Source organism: Gracilinanus agilis, chromosome 1 (genome assembly GCF_016433145.1).
Source record: "Gracilinanus agilis isolate LMUSP501 chromosome 1, AgileGrace, whole genome shotgun sequence".
In the NCBI taxonomy this organism is placed as follows: Eukaryota; Metazoa; Chordata; class Mammalia; order Didelphimorphia; family Didelphidae; genus Gracilinanus; species Gracilinanus agilis.
In genome coordinates, this window is record NC_058130.1 from 703,538,341 (window position 1) to 703,555,045 (window position 16,705).

Consider the following 16,705-nt stretch of genomic DNA (forward strand, 5'->3'; position numbering starts at 1 on the left):
CCAGAAGCTATCAGGAGGCTGAATCTGTTATTTCCCCAGGGGGTGAGAAAAAATGGGGATTACACCCTGAGGATCATAGATGCGTAGCTGGAAGGAACCTCAGAAATCCTCTATACTGCCTGCCACATAGTAGATACAACAAATGGCCAAATGACCATACTTCCCCATCTCCAATTTACAAATGAAGAAACTGAGGCCCAGAGAGATACATTTTGAAACACCATTAATTTCTAAAGAATCAAAGAGCAATGAGATTGCTTGAAAGTAGCATGTGGTAGGTGTAAACAAGCTTCAGAATATTTCCAACAGTGACTTGCTCTAAGGTCTTTGAACTTCAAATAAGTAATAAGAATTCTTTCCGCCGAACCAAGATATATGACCCTTCTTCCTCTTCATCTCACTTCCCTTCCCCCTCCTTCTTTTTTCTCCTCCCCCTTCCACCTCGTCCTTCTTCCCTTTCTTCCTTCCCCCTCCTCCCCGGAACTCCGGACTAAGGGGTGTCAGGTGCCGGGAGACAAGTGTTCCCAAAACACCACCCCTCATCCGTCCGTGGCTGACAGGCAACTTCCGGCTCCGGAGGCCGGGCCAGAGCGACCTGGGGTCAGACAGTTGGGAGAATGTCTCCGGCAAGCGCTGGCATCAGGCTCCGAGGTGGGGCTCTGCCTTTGGCCCTGACCTTGACCCTTTCTCGCGGGGTCGGGGCTCGTGCGGCCAGCGGCGTGGGCTGTGGTGAGGGCCCCTCCTACACCCAGGGTCAGAGCCCCGAGCCCAGGACCCGCGAGTATTTCTACTACATTGACCATCAAGGCCAGGTGAGCTGGCGCGCCCGGAGGGGTGGAAGAGGAGCTCAGAGGGGCGGGGCCGACCCCACGTGCGTGCGTCCTGCGTGTGGGGGGGGGCGAGAGAGAGACCAAGACCGAGACAGAGACCGAGAGAGGCGCGCGCGTTACACAGGCCCCTAAAGCTGCATATACTCTGGCAGTTCAATTCAACTCTGGCTAATTCAGCCCCTGAGACAGTGCTTGCCGTGCCTGGTCATCCAGCTTCCCCGCCTTGCTCACAAGGTCGGTCAGTGGCCTAGAATAAGACAAGAGATGAGACTAATAACTGTCCTAGAATAACCAAATGGATGAAAAAATGCCTGTCCCTCAGTTAGCCTATCATCCCACATGACAGGTATGTCGACCTAGATCCAGAATTACAGACGAGGAGGTTGAGGGGAAATTGCATGTGGAACTTTTAATGGTTCCGAATTGCTTCCTCCCCCACAAAACCTTTATTTGAATGCTAGAAAAGGGAATCAGCAACATGAGGTGAGACAGTCATGTTGCAATAATGACAGATAGACAGTACCTATGAAATCTCAAAAGATCTAGAGGGAAGTGGCTTAATACCTGGGATGGCTCCTCCTATGGAGGATCTCTGGCAACACACACACACACACACACACACACACACACACACTGCCTGGGGAAAGAAGGTTCAGATATGTTGTAATCTGTAATCAGGGGAGAGATACCTCATCATCTCATCATGGATCTCCTTGAAATATTCAAGTGCTATGTGATAGGCACTAGATATGCAAAGAATACTATCATGCCTAAAGGGGCAATAAAATAGTATTGCAAAAACCAAGGGGATACAGGCACATTTACACACAGACACATATGCTTGTCTACATCACATTCAAGCATACGCAGTGCACACCCTCTTGAATCAGCACCACTCTTCCTTCCTGTGTTGAGAGGAAGTCTAGTTCTTATCCCTCTCTCTTTGTCTCCATCCCTTGTCCATGTCCTGCAGCTTTTCCTGGACAATGCTAAAGTGAAGAATTTCATCACCTGCTTCAAAGGTACCACCTACCCACTTCCAACCCTCGCTGAGCCCAAACCTTTCCATCAGGACACTGAGACCCACTTAGGCCAGTTAATAAGCCCAGGTCCCTTCCCAGACCCTCCTGCTTTCTATCCCTTCTCCTGATGGATAATGAGCTCCCCAGCTATCAGCATTAATGAGTGCTGGGCCTGGTCTTCTCAAGGTTTCTTCCACGGGAAATGGTTTTCAGGAAACTTACCTCCCTCATTCTCCCCACTCTCTTGGTCTACCTGAAGTGGGGAAAATACTTATATTGGCTATTAATGAGAGCATTCTCTGCCCAGAAAGAATTGTACAGGCTGACCATGATGGGATTTAGAGCCTTAAGGGACTTTAGATCATGTAATCCTTTAGAGGAGAATTACGACTCAAGATAGGTCAAGTGCCTTGTCCAGGTTACCCACATTATACAAAAAGCAGGATTCAAACCCAGATCCTCTAACATCCAGATTTCCCTGACAGCACATAGGCTTTTCTTTGGGCAACACAGGCTTCAGTAATAATAGTGACCTCTCCCAGTGCCCAGCCCTTCCTGACTTTCTCCCCAGGCCCCTTGTCCCTAAGTCCCACCCCAAGACTTGCCATGGGGTCTCTGATGAGTCTATTTTGCATCCTGAGATTCAGTTTCAGTAAACATAAAATGAGGGGTTGAAGATGCAGACCATCTTCAAATTCCAGTGTTCTTTGACTTTGTAATTCTCTCTCTTCCATTTACCTTCCTCTACCCTGCAGACCGGCAGTTCCTCGTCTTCTTCTTCTCCCGCCTGAGGAAGAACCAGAGTGGTCGCTATGAAGACACCTTTCCCTTTGTCTCTCTTTGTGGCCGTGAACGAAACTTCATTCGCTGTGATGACCTGCCTGTGGTCTTCACACATCTGCTGGCAGATGGCCCAGGGCCTCCACGCCTCTCTTATGGTGGAGCAGGTGAGGCCCTGGCTATACCCTTTGAGCCTGCTCGACTGATGCCTCTCCCTGCCAATGGACGGCTTTATCACCCAGCCCCGAAACTGGCTGGTGGTGTGGGGCTAGTCCGCTCTTCCCTGGCCTTTGAGCTCAGCAGCTGCTTCCAGTATCCACCAGGAGGAGCTACACTGCCCACCCATATCTTGTGGCAAGGCCAGAAATATCCCCTGACCATGGACCTTGCACCCCTATTTTCTAAATCCAATGGGCCTTGAAGCATTGTACCCCCTTCTCCTTCACCCATTGTCTGCTTTTGCTTCCTCTGCCCCAGGATGTAGACATCAGGAAAATGTTGGTCCAAGCTATAGCAGATAATAACTCTCAGGAACATGACTCCCACCTAAGGCCGGGAGATTGCTGGTGCTGAGAAGGGCAGTGGGAGGGACCCTTAGCAAAGATAGGTCCTGGGGCTAAAGGCACCTTAACAAGGATTAAGAGAGAGTGCTTCTTGTGATGTACTTATTGTCTTCTGGTGACTGAGGCTGGTAAAGCCCACTAATAAACAAGAGAAAGGGGGCAGGGCAGAGTTAGAACAAGGCAATTCTCCTGGCAGTAGGTATTCTGGAATGATCTTGGGGAATCGTGGGCAATACCGATAAAGAGTTCTACTGCTGCACCATGCCAGGGAGCCAAGACATGGCCTTAAATGAACGTGCCTTCATGCCTGTCCTCGTGTAACCATCCTGGGCCTAGCCCACTGCTCCCTGAGGGTGGAGACGGTGATGGTTCAGGCTTCACACTTTCCACAGCTGAATTCAGCTTAATTCAAGAAATGTAGCTACTTCAGGCTAGACCTTATTCTGAGCATTGAAGATACGAACATTAAAAACGATGACAGCTTTGCTGTCATGGAGCTTACAATCAGCATTAAGTCTTCTCTGATTGCCCCAATTACTCATGCCTGCCCTGCCTCCCCATAGCACTGATTGCTGTGCCAGGCATTCTGCTAGGTGCTAGGGCTGCAAAGGCAATACTGAAATAGCCCCTTCCCTCAAAGAGCAATGGGAAAGACAAATATATGTACATATATAAGTATATTTAGAATACATACAAAATGAATACAAGGTAGTTTGGGAAGGGATGATTGTGTGAGTAAAAGGAAAAAATTCAAATCCAAGAGATGTTGTAGAGCTAGATTTGGCAACCAATTGGATATATAAACTGAAGTCACAGACCTCACCAACCAGCAGGCAGGGCCGAGATGCTATTGATAGAAATAGGAAGCAAGGAAGAGGAATAGATTTTTGGGAGGGGTGAAAGATAATGAGTTCCATCCAATAGGCAGATTCCATGTATGGCTGGATCTCAAAAGAGAAACTAGGGCTAGCTATCTAAAAGTGGGCAACATCTTCATAGAGTTGATCATTGAACCTTTTTACCTAATATAATAGCATCAAGATAGTGCTTGGAAAGTTTGCAAAGCACTTTACATATCTCATGTGATCTGATGAGGTCACCTAGTGAAAGTATGGAGAGAAAAGATAAGACCCGAGATAATTATCTGGTACACCTACAGTGGCTTTGACATGAATGATGATTATCTAGCAAAGAAAATAGTTGTCAGGCAGGTAGGAGAACCCAGAGAGGACAATGTCCCAAAAACCAAGAGAAGAGCATCCATGAAGAGCCAGTAGTAAACTGCCAAATGCCACAGAGATTAAGAAGGATGACGTTTAAGAAAAGGCTCTTAAAGATTTGGCAGTTGAGAGTATTAGTAACTTTGAAGAAAGCAATTTCAGTTGCATGATGAAGTCGGGATATATCACAAAGGGCTTGGAAGAGATGGAGAGAGGAAGTTGATAAATAAATGTAGTTTGGTTTTGTTGTTTTTCTTCAAAGTGGTTAAGAAAAAAAGAGACAGATGTAGCAGGGATGGTGGGATCTAATAACGGATTTCTGAGAATGGGGACTGGGTGTATATATATATAAACAGCAGGGGTGTGTGGTTTGGGTGGATAGAGAGCCAGGCCTAGAGACTGGAGGTCCTAAATTCAAATCTGACCTCAGACACTTCCTAGTTGTGTGACCCTAGGCAAGTCACTTCACCCCCATTGCCTAGCCCCTACCACTCTTCTGCCTTGGATCCAATATCCAATATTGATTCTAAGACAGAAGGTAAGGGTTTTTAAATAAATAAACATCAAGGGAGGAACTACTAAGTAGAAAGTGATCGAAGATGGGTAGGGTGGAATGATAGTGAGGAACAATTTTTTTTAATTTAGATATTTTTCCATGCTTGCATGATTCATTTTCTTTCCCTCCCCCTTCCAGAGCAGGCAAGTCATTTTTGTAATAATCTTTTAAAAACCAAAATGGGGAAGAAGACAGGAAGGGTGCCTGTAGACGTGTTGGTCTTGGTATGGAAAAGGGCCACCTCTTAATCAGACTGAAGTCAAAAAGAAGGGTTGGAAGGTGATGTCAGGTGCTTCGGAGAAAAGGGTACTTGAAGCAAACAAGTTTTTAGGAGGGGTAAGGTAAATTATAAGATGAGGGCCCAGCTGAGAGGATGGAGGAAGGATGTAGTATGGGAAATGAGAGACGGGAAATAGGGGTTAGAACATCTTCTGGAGAGTGGCGTAGAGAATTAGGGAGAAGTAATACATTTGCCTTGATGTGTATGTACCTAGTTAAGATTAAATAACAAAGTTGTCTTAGACAGAAGTAATCTATGATTGGCCTTTGTCAGGATGTGAAAAGGGAAGAGACTATAGAATTGAACTGCTCAGAGCTGGTCTAGCAGTGCCTCACTCACCTACATGCATACAGATCTCTGTACATTTTACATCAGGATATGAGAACAGCAGCTCTTCCTTACTCAGCATTTTCCTTACAATAGCCTGGAGGGAGGGGATGCGAATATTAGTTGCTTCAGTACTTCAAGGATCTATTCATAAATGCTTGTTTAATCGGAGAGAACTATGGCTATTAGAATACTTGCACTGTTGAAATCAGTGATCTAGTGGATCTTCCCTTCAACAGAGATTGCAACAATTTCCTTGTCTTAGTAAATGGTTCTTCATGAGTTGCTAGAACCAAAAATTCATCCCTTAATGGCCAGCCATCTAATGAAGAAGCTCATCACACAGACTGGTGCTCAAAGAGCAGGCACATTGTTCATCACCAGAACTCAAAGTCTTTCCAGTTCAGTAAAACTTTCCAGAATTTGTATACCTCTGGCAGTCTGAAGGTCTGGTCACCCTCATGCCACAACAAGTCATAGGAGGGGGCCTTGTAATAGGTGGATAACTTGGTTAATAATAGAGGAGCTGGTGGTACAAGTAAGTCGCCTGGGCCCAGGAGCCTGTAACTACAGTAGCAGGTGATTTGAGACTGTCTGTGATGTCTAGCCTGAGCTGTGATGCCCAATCAGTCTACCTGCTACCTATAGGCTCCTTTAAGGTTGAGAGTGAGGGGCCCCTCCCTGCTGGAGTGAAAGCAGAACTCAACAGGAAGTGAAGTTCACACACTTCCTGGATACAATGGATGCTTGCCCAGTACTTCCTTTAAAGTCAAGTGGTTGCTATTCTCCCCTCTCCTCATCCCCTTAGCCCAAGATGATGTTATAATAATTATAGAAACTCGGTTTCAGGCTAAGGGTTTTATTTTAACATGGAAGGGAAGGGAAAACTGAGGTAAGAGGCTTTAGGGCTCTTGAGAGGCTGTTGCTAGGGGCAACTGGCAAGTGTTGGCTATGGACCTGGAAGGTAAGGTCAGGCTGAGGGAACCAGCCCTCAGCCAGAGATAGTTTAACACTGCCCTGATGTTTCGTCCACCAGCTAGACATATAGTTGATGAATTGGTTTAGGGGTGTCCCTGTTGCTAGGCTGCCCTAATCTAAATCCTGCCCACTTTCCACAACCCAAACCTCCCTTCAACCTCCCAGGGTCCCCAAGGGGAAGTCAGGGGTAGCTAGGAGTCTGGGTGAGGTCAAGGAAATCAGAATCCCCAGGTTGGTTCTGCAGGAGTTTTTATAATCCCAGCTCAAACTGTCAGCTCCTGGGACTGGCGCCTGGCTGGCCAGAGTTCCATTCTCTTAACTGACAGGATTGCCTAGGGTAATTTTGCAAATGCAAGAGATCTTGCATAAATCCTGCATTACAGCCTTTAGTGAAAATATAAAAGATTTCCCTCATTTTACAGATGAAGAAATCCAGGATCTCGGAGGAAAGTAACGTCACCTCCCACCCCCCACCCCCCACCCCCATCACACCCTCCAGCCTTATGACTTGTAAAAGGGGCAGAGTTAAAAAGAGAAACCTAGTTTCCTGACTCCAAGGCCAGTGTTCTTTTCACTTTGAGTGCCTCTTAAAGATAAATAATTTATATAACAGTTTACAAAGTACTAGTTTAGTGGGAAGAGCCCTAGAAACGGGTGGAACTCCACCCCAAACAATAAAGTGATGAGACAATTCAATTTTTTTTTTTAATCCAGGGAACAAAATAACTACTTTGTGGAAGATTAGAGGCTGGGGGTCGAGGGACAGCTGGGTAGCTCAGTGGATTGAGAGCCAGGCCTAGAGATGGGAAGTCCTAGGTTCGAATCTGAACTCGCACTTCCTAGCAATGTGACCCTGGGCAAGTCACTTAACCCCATTGCCTCGCCCACTCTTCTGCCTTGGAACCAATACATAGTATTGGTTCTAAAACAGAAGGTAAGGGTTTAAAAAAAGATTAGGGGCTAGGAATACAAAAATAAGAACAAGCCCGTAGCTTTGTAGACTTTACAATCAACTAGTATGTGTATATTACTAACAAAGTCCAGCAAGAAGAAATAAATTCCATTACTGAGGTCTACCTACCAAGACACCAGGAAATATAAATTGAAGAAATATTAATTGTTCATGGTTAGTCATAATAAAATTACAATAACTAAATTGATTTACTTAATACCATCAATCAAATTGCCAAAGAAAACAGGGCTAGAAAAAAAATACAAAATTCATCTGGAGAAACAAAAAGTAAAGTATTTCAAGGGAAATATGGAGGAGGGGGAGGGAATGCAAGAAAGCTAGGAGTACCAGATCCCAAATAATACTATAAAGCAATACTCAAAATGAGTTGGTATTTGTTAATAGATTGATCAGTGAAATAAATTAGATAACAACAAAAAAGCAAATGACCACAGGCCATAGGGTTTGAATGAATATAGTCTGGCAGAAACTAGGTATAGACCAGTATCTCACAAGATAAGCTCAAATGAATTAATGGAGAAAAGATCTATGAATAGGAAAGGAACAGACCAAACAAGATAGAGGGAATTGAAGAAGATAAAATGGGCAGTTATTAAGTTTTTGCACAATGCATCTAAAATTAAAAAAAGAAAATAAGTAACCAAGAGAAAAAAAATGTTTACAGCAAGTTTGTCTGATAAAAGTATCACTTTATATGTGTGTGTATATTCAGAGAGAAAGCAATTATATGTATGCCCCTTGACCCAGAAATAGCAATACTAGGCCCAACACCCAAAAGAGTTCAAAAAAAGAAGAAAAGGACCCATATGTACAAAAATTTAATGATTCTTTTTGTAATGACAACTGGAAACATAAGGGGACCTATCAATGGCTCAAAAATTATTAATGTATTGGAATTGTGCTATAGGAAATTGTGAAAGGGATAGTTTCAGTGAAACCTAGGAAGACTTGTATAACATGATGCAGAGGGAAGTGAGCAGAACTGTTTATACAATAACACACTAAAATGAACAATTTTGACATTTAAGAACACAAACACTAATCAGCCACAATTCCAAAAGACTGGTGATAAAGCTTGCTACCAATCTCCTGACAGAGAAGTGAGGGACTCAGAATGCAGAATGAGACTTTTTAACATGGCCAATGTAGGAATTTGTTTTTTCTTGACTATGTTCATCACAAGGGTTTTCTTTTTCTTTTTTCTTTTTTTTAATAGAAAAAAAATTTTTTTAATTTGGAAAATCTACTGGCCCAGGGGAAAGAATACTGGATTTAGAATCAAAAGATCTGGTTTCAAATCCTGACTGCTATTTACTACCTCTATGACAGTGAACAAGCTAGCCAACATCTTTGGGACTCAGTTCCCAACCTGTAAAATAAGGGGGTTAAAACTTTATGATCTCCAAGGTCCCTTGTAGCTTTTTTTTTTTTTTAACTTCAGTCTTAGAATCAATACTGCATATTGGTTCCAAAGCAGATAAGGACTAGGCAATGGGGGTTAAGTGACTTGCCCAGAGTCATACAGCTAGGAAGTGCCTAAGGTTACATTTGAACCCAGGACCTCCAGTCTTTGGGCCTGACTCTCAATCCCCTGAGCCACCTAGCTGCCCCCTCTTGCAGCTATTAATTTATATCCCCATGATCTGGATTCTGGTCTCAGATCTGTCACTTACTAGCTATATGACCCTGGAGGAAGTGACTTGCCCTCTCTAAACCTGTTTTCCTTATCTGTAAAATGTGAACAATAATATTTGTTCTACGAGTTATGTAAAACTGTTGAGAAAGTACTTTGTAAACATAAAAATACATTTCTCCACAATAATTCTTTGCAGAAGACAGTGTATACACATATGTACACATCTGTATCCTTTCTTATTTGCATACCTGTGTAAACATAAGCATCCACACACCTGACCACTGTTTTATGTAGCTGCATGAGTGTTTTTCAACAAATCTTTTACACTAGTGGGATCTTCACTATGTATGGAGATTGTCTCTGCGTGTTTACTGACTGTTCCTTCCTCCCCTGAATTTTTTGCCATATATCTGGGGGCTCCCTCTTCTTCTATAGGCCTCATTGCCAAAACCTGGCACATTCCTCCTCAACACCCAATTCAGCTTTACCCACATTAGCAGTGCTTAGTTGATTCCACCACGCAACAGGCATTGATTAAGGAGAGCGCTGTCCGTGGTGCTGACTCCTTAGTCTGAGTATTAGGCCAGAGATTTGGAAGATTTTGAACACTTGCCGCTGGGGAAACCTGGTTGTGATGTGGAACACAAAGACCTGCTCTTCCCGCCTGCCGGGGCCCCAACATTATTGTGACAGTGGTTCCAGTTTCTACAGGGGTTTATAGTTTACCCAGTGGGAGACGTTGTAGCAGTGGCCCTCCTAGCCCTCTTGGATGTGGCCATAAGAGACATTTCTCTTGCTTAGAGACTCCTCAACCAGAGAGATTGTCTGCTTCAGAAATTTTTTCGCCTTCCTCCCCGCCTCCCGCAAGACCTGTCTGGGCACCCCGTTCACATGCCCAGAGACAGGTTCTCTAGTGGGAAGAAGGAAAGGGAGGCAGGGGATCCGGGTCGTCTCTAGTGACTCCCCTCACCCCTGCGGAGTGTGGGAAGAGTTAAAAGAGAAAGGGTACCCCCCCTCCCATCCCTACTCCCGTGGCCCTGACATCACGAGGAGGCTTCGCGATTGGCCTAGCGAACCCATGACGTGGCCCACGGGGGGCTCAAGACTTGAAAAGACTGGACCAGAGGTGGAGGTGGGGGAAGAGCTTGGGGTGAGGATAAGGAAGGGGGAGGGTAGATGAGCCTGGAAAGGCGCGCTGGCCTCCATCTACCAGCACGCGCTCGGATCATCGGGCGCCCTCCCCTCAGTAGCAATTCACACGCACGACACGCGCAACGGCTCGGGTCTTTGGGCGCGTGGCCCGACCCGCTCCCCCAGGACTCGTCTGTATCTGGACTGCCGGCCCGGATCCTCCCTCTTCTGTCCTATCCAGTCCTGTTTGGTCAGGTTCTGCCCACCCCGCCCGCCCGGGCCGAGGTGCCTCGGGGCCATGGCGGGAGCCGCTCGCCGGAGGACCTGTCAGGTGAGGGACTCATCAGGTGAGGGGCTGGGGGTCGGGAGAGCCCTGGGGAGGGGAAGGCGGGGCACCCCAGTGGTGAGCTGGGGGAGGGGTGTCAGCATTCCCCAGACACCTTCCGACTCTGCGAGAACCGTAGGCTCCAGGTTAGCGCCCAGGAATACCAGCCCAAGGTCAGTCTGCTGGCAGCCCGGGATTCCCGCACCCCCACCTCTGGGAACGACTCAGGCGCCCTTGCCTGGCCCTAGATCCCTGGGCTGCTGCTCAGTTCCCCATCCCCTTACTGCCCCCCTAATCCTGGCTGGCTTTCACCTCTGACCTAATCGCTTGTCCCCTGCCTGCCCTCCCACTCTCCTGATGATCTGGCTCAGGTCCCTCCCCAGGGCAGCGACCTGGTCTCATTCCTGGGCTGTGTTTCCATTCCGACCCTTTGTACTTTGGGCAGCTTTTCCCTAGCTAAATCAAGATGGGGTGGGTGCCTCTGGCACAAGAATCGGTTTTAGGAAGCTGCTTGGGCAAAGCCCCCGCCAGGTTCCCCCCTGCCTCTTGGAGAAGAGCTCTATCCTTGTATCCTGGGCACCACCAGCCCTCCCTATCCCTTCCTAGGACAGTGGTTAACACATAGTAGGTTCTTAAGAAATGTTGAATGAATGAATGAATGAATGAATGAATGAATGAATGAATGAGTAGTGAGTTTCACCAGGCTTCCTGTGCTCAGTCTCCAGTAGCTTCTTCATCTTCCCATCCCTGAAGATGGTCCCCAGGGATTATCCAAGGAATTCCTTAGGTGTCCTGATTGGCTGCATATTCCCTGGAATTAGTGTCCAGGTGGCTTTTAGTAGATGTGTGACTATGAGAGGTGGGGCTGCTGGTCTGTGCCTCCTTTTGTGTCTCCTGAGAATTTAAGAGTTGGAAGGATCCCAGAGGCCATTTAGTCCAACTTGGACCTGAACAAGAATCCCCTCTACATAATTTAACCTTTGCTTGAACGCCTCCAATGAGGGGGAACTCACTATCTCCCCAGGCAGCTCAGTCCACTGTTGGACAGCCCTTATGTTATATTTTTGGCGTGCCAAGCTTGAATTTTCCTCTTTACAATTTACAATTGTCCTTGCTTCTGGCCTTGGGAACCAAACAAAACAAACCTCTTCCTTCTCTTTTTCTCAGGATCTAGCCAGAAGTTTGGGTATGCCAGATATCCTAGGCTAGCAAACGGAAGCTACCTGGGACTGAAGGTGTTTCTGGAGAAAAGGAAGTAAAATTAATGCCCCATCCCACCCCCAAGCTTCTGGGGGCTTCAAGGAACTAATTAAATATGGTTGGTTCAGAGGGTCAGAGAGTGCCAGAAGCTGATGCCAACTGGCTAAACCAGGACACATAAACGATGGAGCCTAGATTTAAGGAATGGCTAGGATGAGGCAAATAACCTCCTGCCACAAAGGTTAGCAGCCAGACAGCTTGTAGGCATTCTGTTGCAGTCTCTGAGGTCTGCAGTAATGGGAATTGACTTTTGTCTTTGAAGGCTTTCAATCAGAAGCCCATGGATGAATCTGAAGGCCAGGATTCAGGTCTCTGTAAAAAAGCCCTTGGCTCCAAGGACAGCCAAATGTTTAGCCTTCCTTTTTGCCAGGCTTTCCAAGACTGACCAGAAATTGTATTTTATTTAGTAACCTAAGATTTATTTTAGAGCTGGAAGGGTTTACTCCATTCCCATCATGGGAAAACTGAGGCCCAGAGGGAAGTGACCTCCCTACCTGTACAGTTAGTGCCTTCCCACAACAGGTGAGACTAGAACCCAAATGCCTCTCTGTAGTGCCTAGTGGGCTCCCTCTTCTGCTTGGCCCATGGCATTCTATGGCATTCTGAGGAGAGAATACTTTTAAGGAATTTAAAGGGTTGGGAAAGAAGGTCAGGAGGAAGAGTCTTGGACAGCTTAGCTAGTTACAAGGGTTTGTGTGATGCATTTGAAGTTGGAAAAGAGGAGAATCAAGGTCATAATGATCCCTCAGGAAGCCAAGAGAAAATAAATGTACTCATTTGTATCAGCCAGATGGAGACCTCAGCCAGGAATTCCTCTGTGGCAGGAATCAATAGGACTGCCCTGGACCCTTCCAGTGTTTCTGGCCACATAAACCACCCATCTTGAAAAGGGGGGAAAAATGAGATAGTCCCTGCCCTCAGCCAGCCAACAATTCTGATGGTGGGACCAAGACCTGTATACACAGAGTTGTAGTCAATAAGATAATGTTAAATGCTGAAATTGTGTGGAACAGTCTATAAAATGTAGTCTGGGGTTCAGGGGTGGGCAACAGATGCTATGTGAAGCAGGAACTCTACCCTTAAGCCCTATGGGTTGTTTACTCTACTGCATTTGTTCTCATTCCCTTCTGTGGCTCATAGCTCCAAGGCTGGGCTGAACTTTCTGGCCTAGCCAGGTCGGTCGGTCCCTTGTACGGTGTGCAACTTGGGGAAATAACATCCTCAAAGCAGATAGCATTATGGGGCTCCTGACTGCATCTGAGCTTGTAGGGTCAGAAGTCAAGATTAGTAGATTCCCTGCTAGAGAAAGAAGTTAGAATGACAGCCCCAGAGAGGGTTTTGATCTACCAATTATACTGTCTCTTGGACTTCTCATTGTGAAGGGGGTGACCTCATTGGAAAAGTGCATGGGGCTGCCTGCCCGGCAAAGAAGACAGTATCCAAAAAAAGGACAGAAACCCAGGTGGCAGAGAGAACTCACCCTAGATGTGTCTGTTCCCCAGACCTTCTCTGGCTCACCCTTGGAAGGTCCTCCTGACTGCAGGGTGCTGGTGGTTAGCAGCTCTGCCCGAATTCATTCTCCCCTCTTTCCATTCTCACCCACTCGCTTCTCCTGAGCTGCATTGAGCTGTGAGGTGCTTTCTGATGAGTAATAGATCAGAACCAAACAAAATTGTTCTTTTGCTCTAAACCGAAAGCCTGAAACCGTGTAATAGAGGGAGGGCTGTGCTTTGATTCAGCTACCCACTAGTTGCTCAGGGAGGGAAGCAGAATCCAGTAAATGGCCAGGTGTTCCTGGGCTCAGAAAACCCTAAACCCCTCCTTACATGAGAGAATAGCAGGTCAGTGAAAGCAATTCGCTGGCAGGTAGTCTTGTATTTATCTCTTCAGGCCAGCTGCTTCCTTTGACCAGAGTAACAGAAAGGATCAGTGATCATTCTTGTGAGATTATCCTTAGACCTAGCCAGACCCCAGTCTGGAGTATACATCGTCCCATCTCTGCTCTCTCTTTCCCAAACTCCTTGGGCTGAGACCTCACTGAGAACTGCCTACCCTCCTTCAACCTGCCAAACTCTCACCAAACTTTTCAGGGACCCAAACCTTGTCTTCCCCTTGGGTCCTATTCTAATTTCTCTCAGGTATGGTACCTAATTCTACAAGGCTAGTCCCTGGGAGGATATTTTCTCAAAGGTTCAATGGCTGGAGTTTTGAGTAGCTGCCACCAGGAGGACAGGAAAGCCAGATAAGTTTCCCAATAAGTCATCTCTTAATAATCCATGTGTCCTCTCAACACTGATTTTTCTGTAAAAAATAATAACAAACTAGTGAAACTGTTAAATGTAATAAGAATTCTCTAATTACCAGAAAGTACTAAGCAATTTAGAGCAAGACTTAAAGAAATACAAACACCAAGCTACAATTTAATGCCCTTTTTACTAATTCTTATTTCCAGTCCTTAGTTAACTAGCTCTGGGTCTATCTTTGAGTATGAATAGGACTCACCATAAAAATTTTCTGAACTTACCTGGAGATATTTTATAGTTCTAAGTCCCCTGACTATGATTGTTTAGTCATTCAATCATGTCCAACTTTTTGTGACCCCTGGAGCATACTGCTTATGGGATGTTCTTTGCAAAAATTGTAGAGTGAATGCCATTTCCTTATCCAGTGGACTAAAGCCTCCATTAAGTGATAGCTAGTATCTGAGGTCAGATTTTAACTCTTTCTAACTCCAGGACCAGGACTTTTTAAGCTGCCTTCTAGGCAAACAGACAGGAAGAGACTTGCCCAAAGTCACAGCTAATAAATGTCTAAGACTGGATTTGAACTCAGGTCTTCCTGACTCTAGTCCCAGCACTCTATCCACTGAGCGATTTAGCTGCCTCTAACCAGCTCTACCCTATGTTAAAGGTTGGTAGGGTTTTCTTTTTTTTTTTTTTAACATTTATTAATATTCATTTTTAACATGGTTACATGATTCATGCTCCACCTTTCCCCTTCAACCCCCCCCCCCGCACCTCCCCCCACCCTTGGCCGATGCGCGTTTCCACTAGTTTTGTCATGTGTCCTTGAACAAGACCAATTTCCAAATTGTTGGTAGTTGCATTGGTGTGGTAGTTTCGAGTCTACACCCTCAGTCATGTCCACCCCGACCCTTGCGTTCAAGCAGTTGTTTTTCTTATATGTTTCCTCTCCTGCAGTCCTTCCTCTGAATGTGGGTAGCGTCTTTACCATAAATCCCTCAGAATTGTCCTGGGTCATTGTATTGCTGCTGGTACAGAGGTCCATTACATTCAATTTTACCACAGTATATCAGTCTCTGTGTATAGAGTTCTTCTGGCTCTGCTCCTTTCGCTCTGCATCAGTTCCCGGAGGTCTCTCCAGTCCGCCTGGAACTTCTCCAGTTTATTATTCCTTTTAGCACAATAGTATTCCATCACCCGCATATACCACAGTTTGTTCAGCCATTCCCCAATTGAAGGGCATTCCCTCCTTTTCCAATTTGTTGCCACCACATAAAGCGCAGCTATGAATATTTTCGTACAAGTCTGTTTATCTATGATCTCTTTGGGGTACAAACCCAACAATGGTATGGCTGGATCAAAGGGCAGGCATTCTTTTATAGCCCTTTGAGCATGATTCCAAATTGCCAGCCAGAATGGCTGGATCAGTTCACAACTCCACCAGCAATGCATTAATGTCCCAATTTTGCCACATCCCCTCCAGCATTCATTACTCTCCCCTTCTTTCATTTTAGCCAATCTGCTAGGTGTGAGGTGATACCTCAGAGTTGTTTTGATTTGCATTTCTCTAATTATTAGAGATTTAGAATACTTTCTCATGTGCTTATTGATACTTTTGATTTCTTTACCTGAAAATTGCCTATTCATGTCTCTTGCCCATTTATCAATTGGGGAATGGCTTGATGTTTTATACAATTGCTTTAACTCCTTGTATATTTGAGTGATTAGACCCCTGTCAGAGTTTTTCGTTATAAAGATTTTTTCCCAATTTGTTGTTTCCCTTCTGATTTTGACTATATTGTTTTTGTTTGTACAAAAACTTTTTAGTTTAAAATAGTCAAAGCCATTTAATTAGGGTTTTCTTTTACTACAAATTTTTACTTATAATACATTTAAATGGAACACAGGGTTTTTTTCCCTAAAAAATACAAAATGATTTTCCCATAGGACCTATTTGTGGGAAAACTTTTTGTAGTAATTCATTGAATAGTCACTGCCAATAAGCCAGCATGAGCCACAGACTGATTTTACTACAGTTTATTCATTCAGAGTGTGACACACTCCACCAGCAGGTAACAGAAAAGGGTATTGCTCACAATTCCTCTGGTAATATGTATATATTACATGGGACAAAACAAAAAAGATGGCTGCTTATACCTGTTAACACAAAAAAAGTGTGCTCATTAAGAAGAAAGTATCAATAGCCACAGGAGATAGGGAAGGGATATGTCCTTGTTAGCAGAGCTAGTTGTACTAAGTTAACAGGAGCTATATACCACCTGTCAGGCAGGATATAGATGGGAAACATTCCTTGGACTACTGAAGTCTTCCTTTCATAGCAATTAAGTATTTTTGTGCCAATTAGGGGAGTAAGAGGACAATGAAAGAAGCCACCTGCTGCAGCTGGTTCTGCAATTTGACGGCAAGATATTGAATGCAGAACACAATGGACTAGGTTTTGTCCTCCCACAAATCCACTTTCAACATGAGACCCTGTTCCAGAAGAGCTCTTCTATCCTTACAAATATAGGCAATAGGCTAAGCCATGGGTGTTCTGAAGAAAATAGAAGCCCTGATGCTA

General features: G+C 45.2%; 1 protein-coding gene across 1 annotated transcript; it reads left to right on the forward strand.

Annotated features, from left to right (window-relative positions):
• The first annotated feature begins 608 nt into the window (after positions 1-608).
• Positions 609-3,282, forward strand: C1H8orf82 (chromosome 1 C8orf82 homolog). The gene is made up of 3 exons (XM_044658320.1): positions 609-812; positions 1,804-1,852; positions 2,608-3,282. The coding sequence occupies exons 1-3, from the start codon at positions 618-620 to the stop codon at positions 3,051-3,053; spliced, it is 690 nt and encodes a 229-aa protein (XP_044514255.1). The 5' UTR covers positions 609-617; the 3' UTR covers positions 3,054-3,282.
• The last annotated feature ends 13,423 nt before the right edge of the window (positions 3,283-16,705 follow it).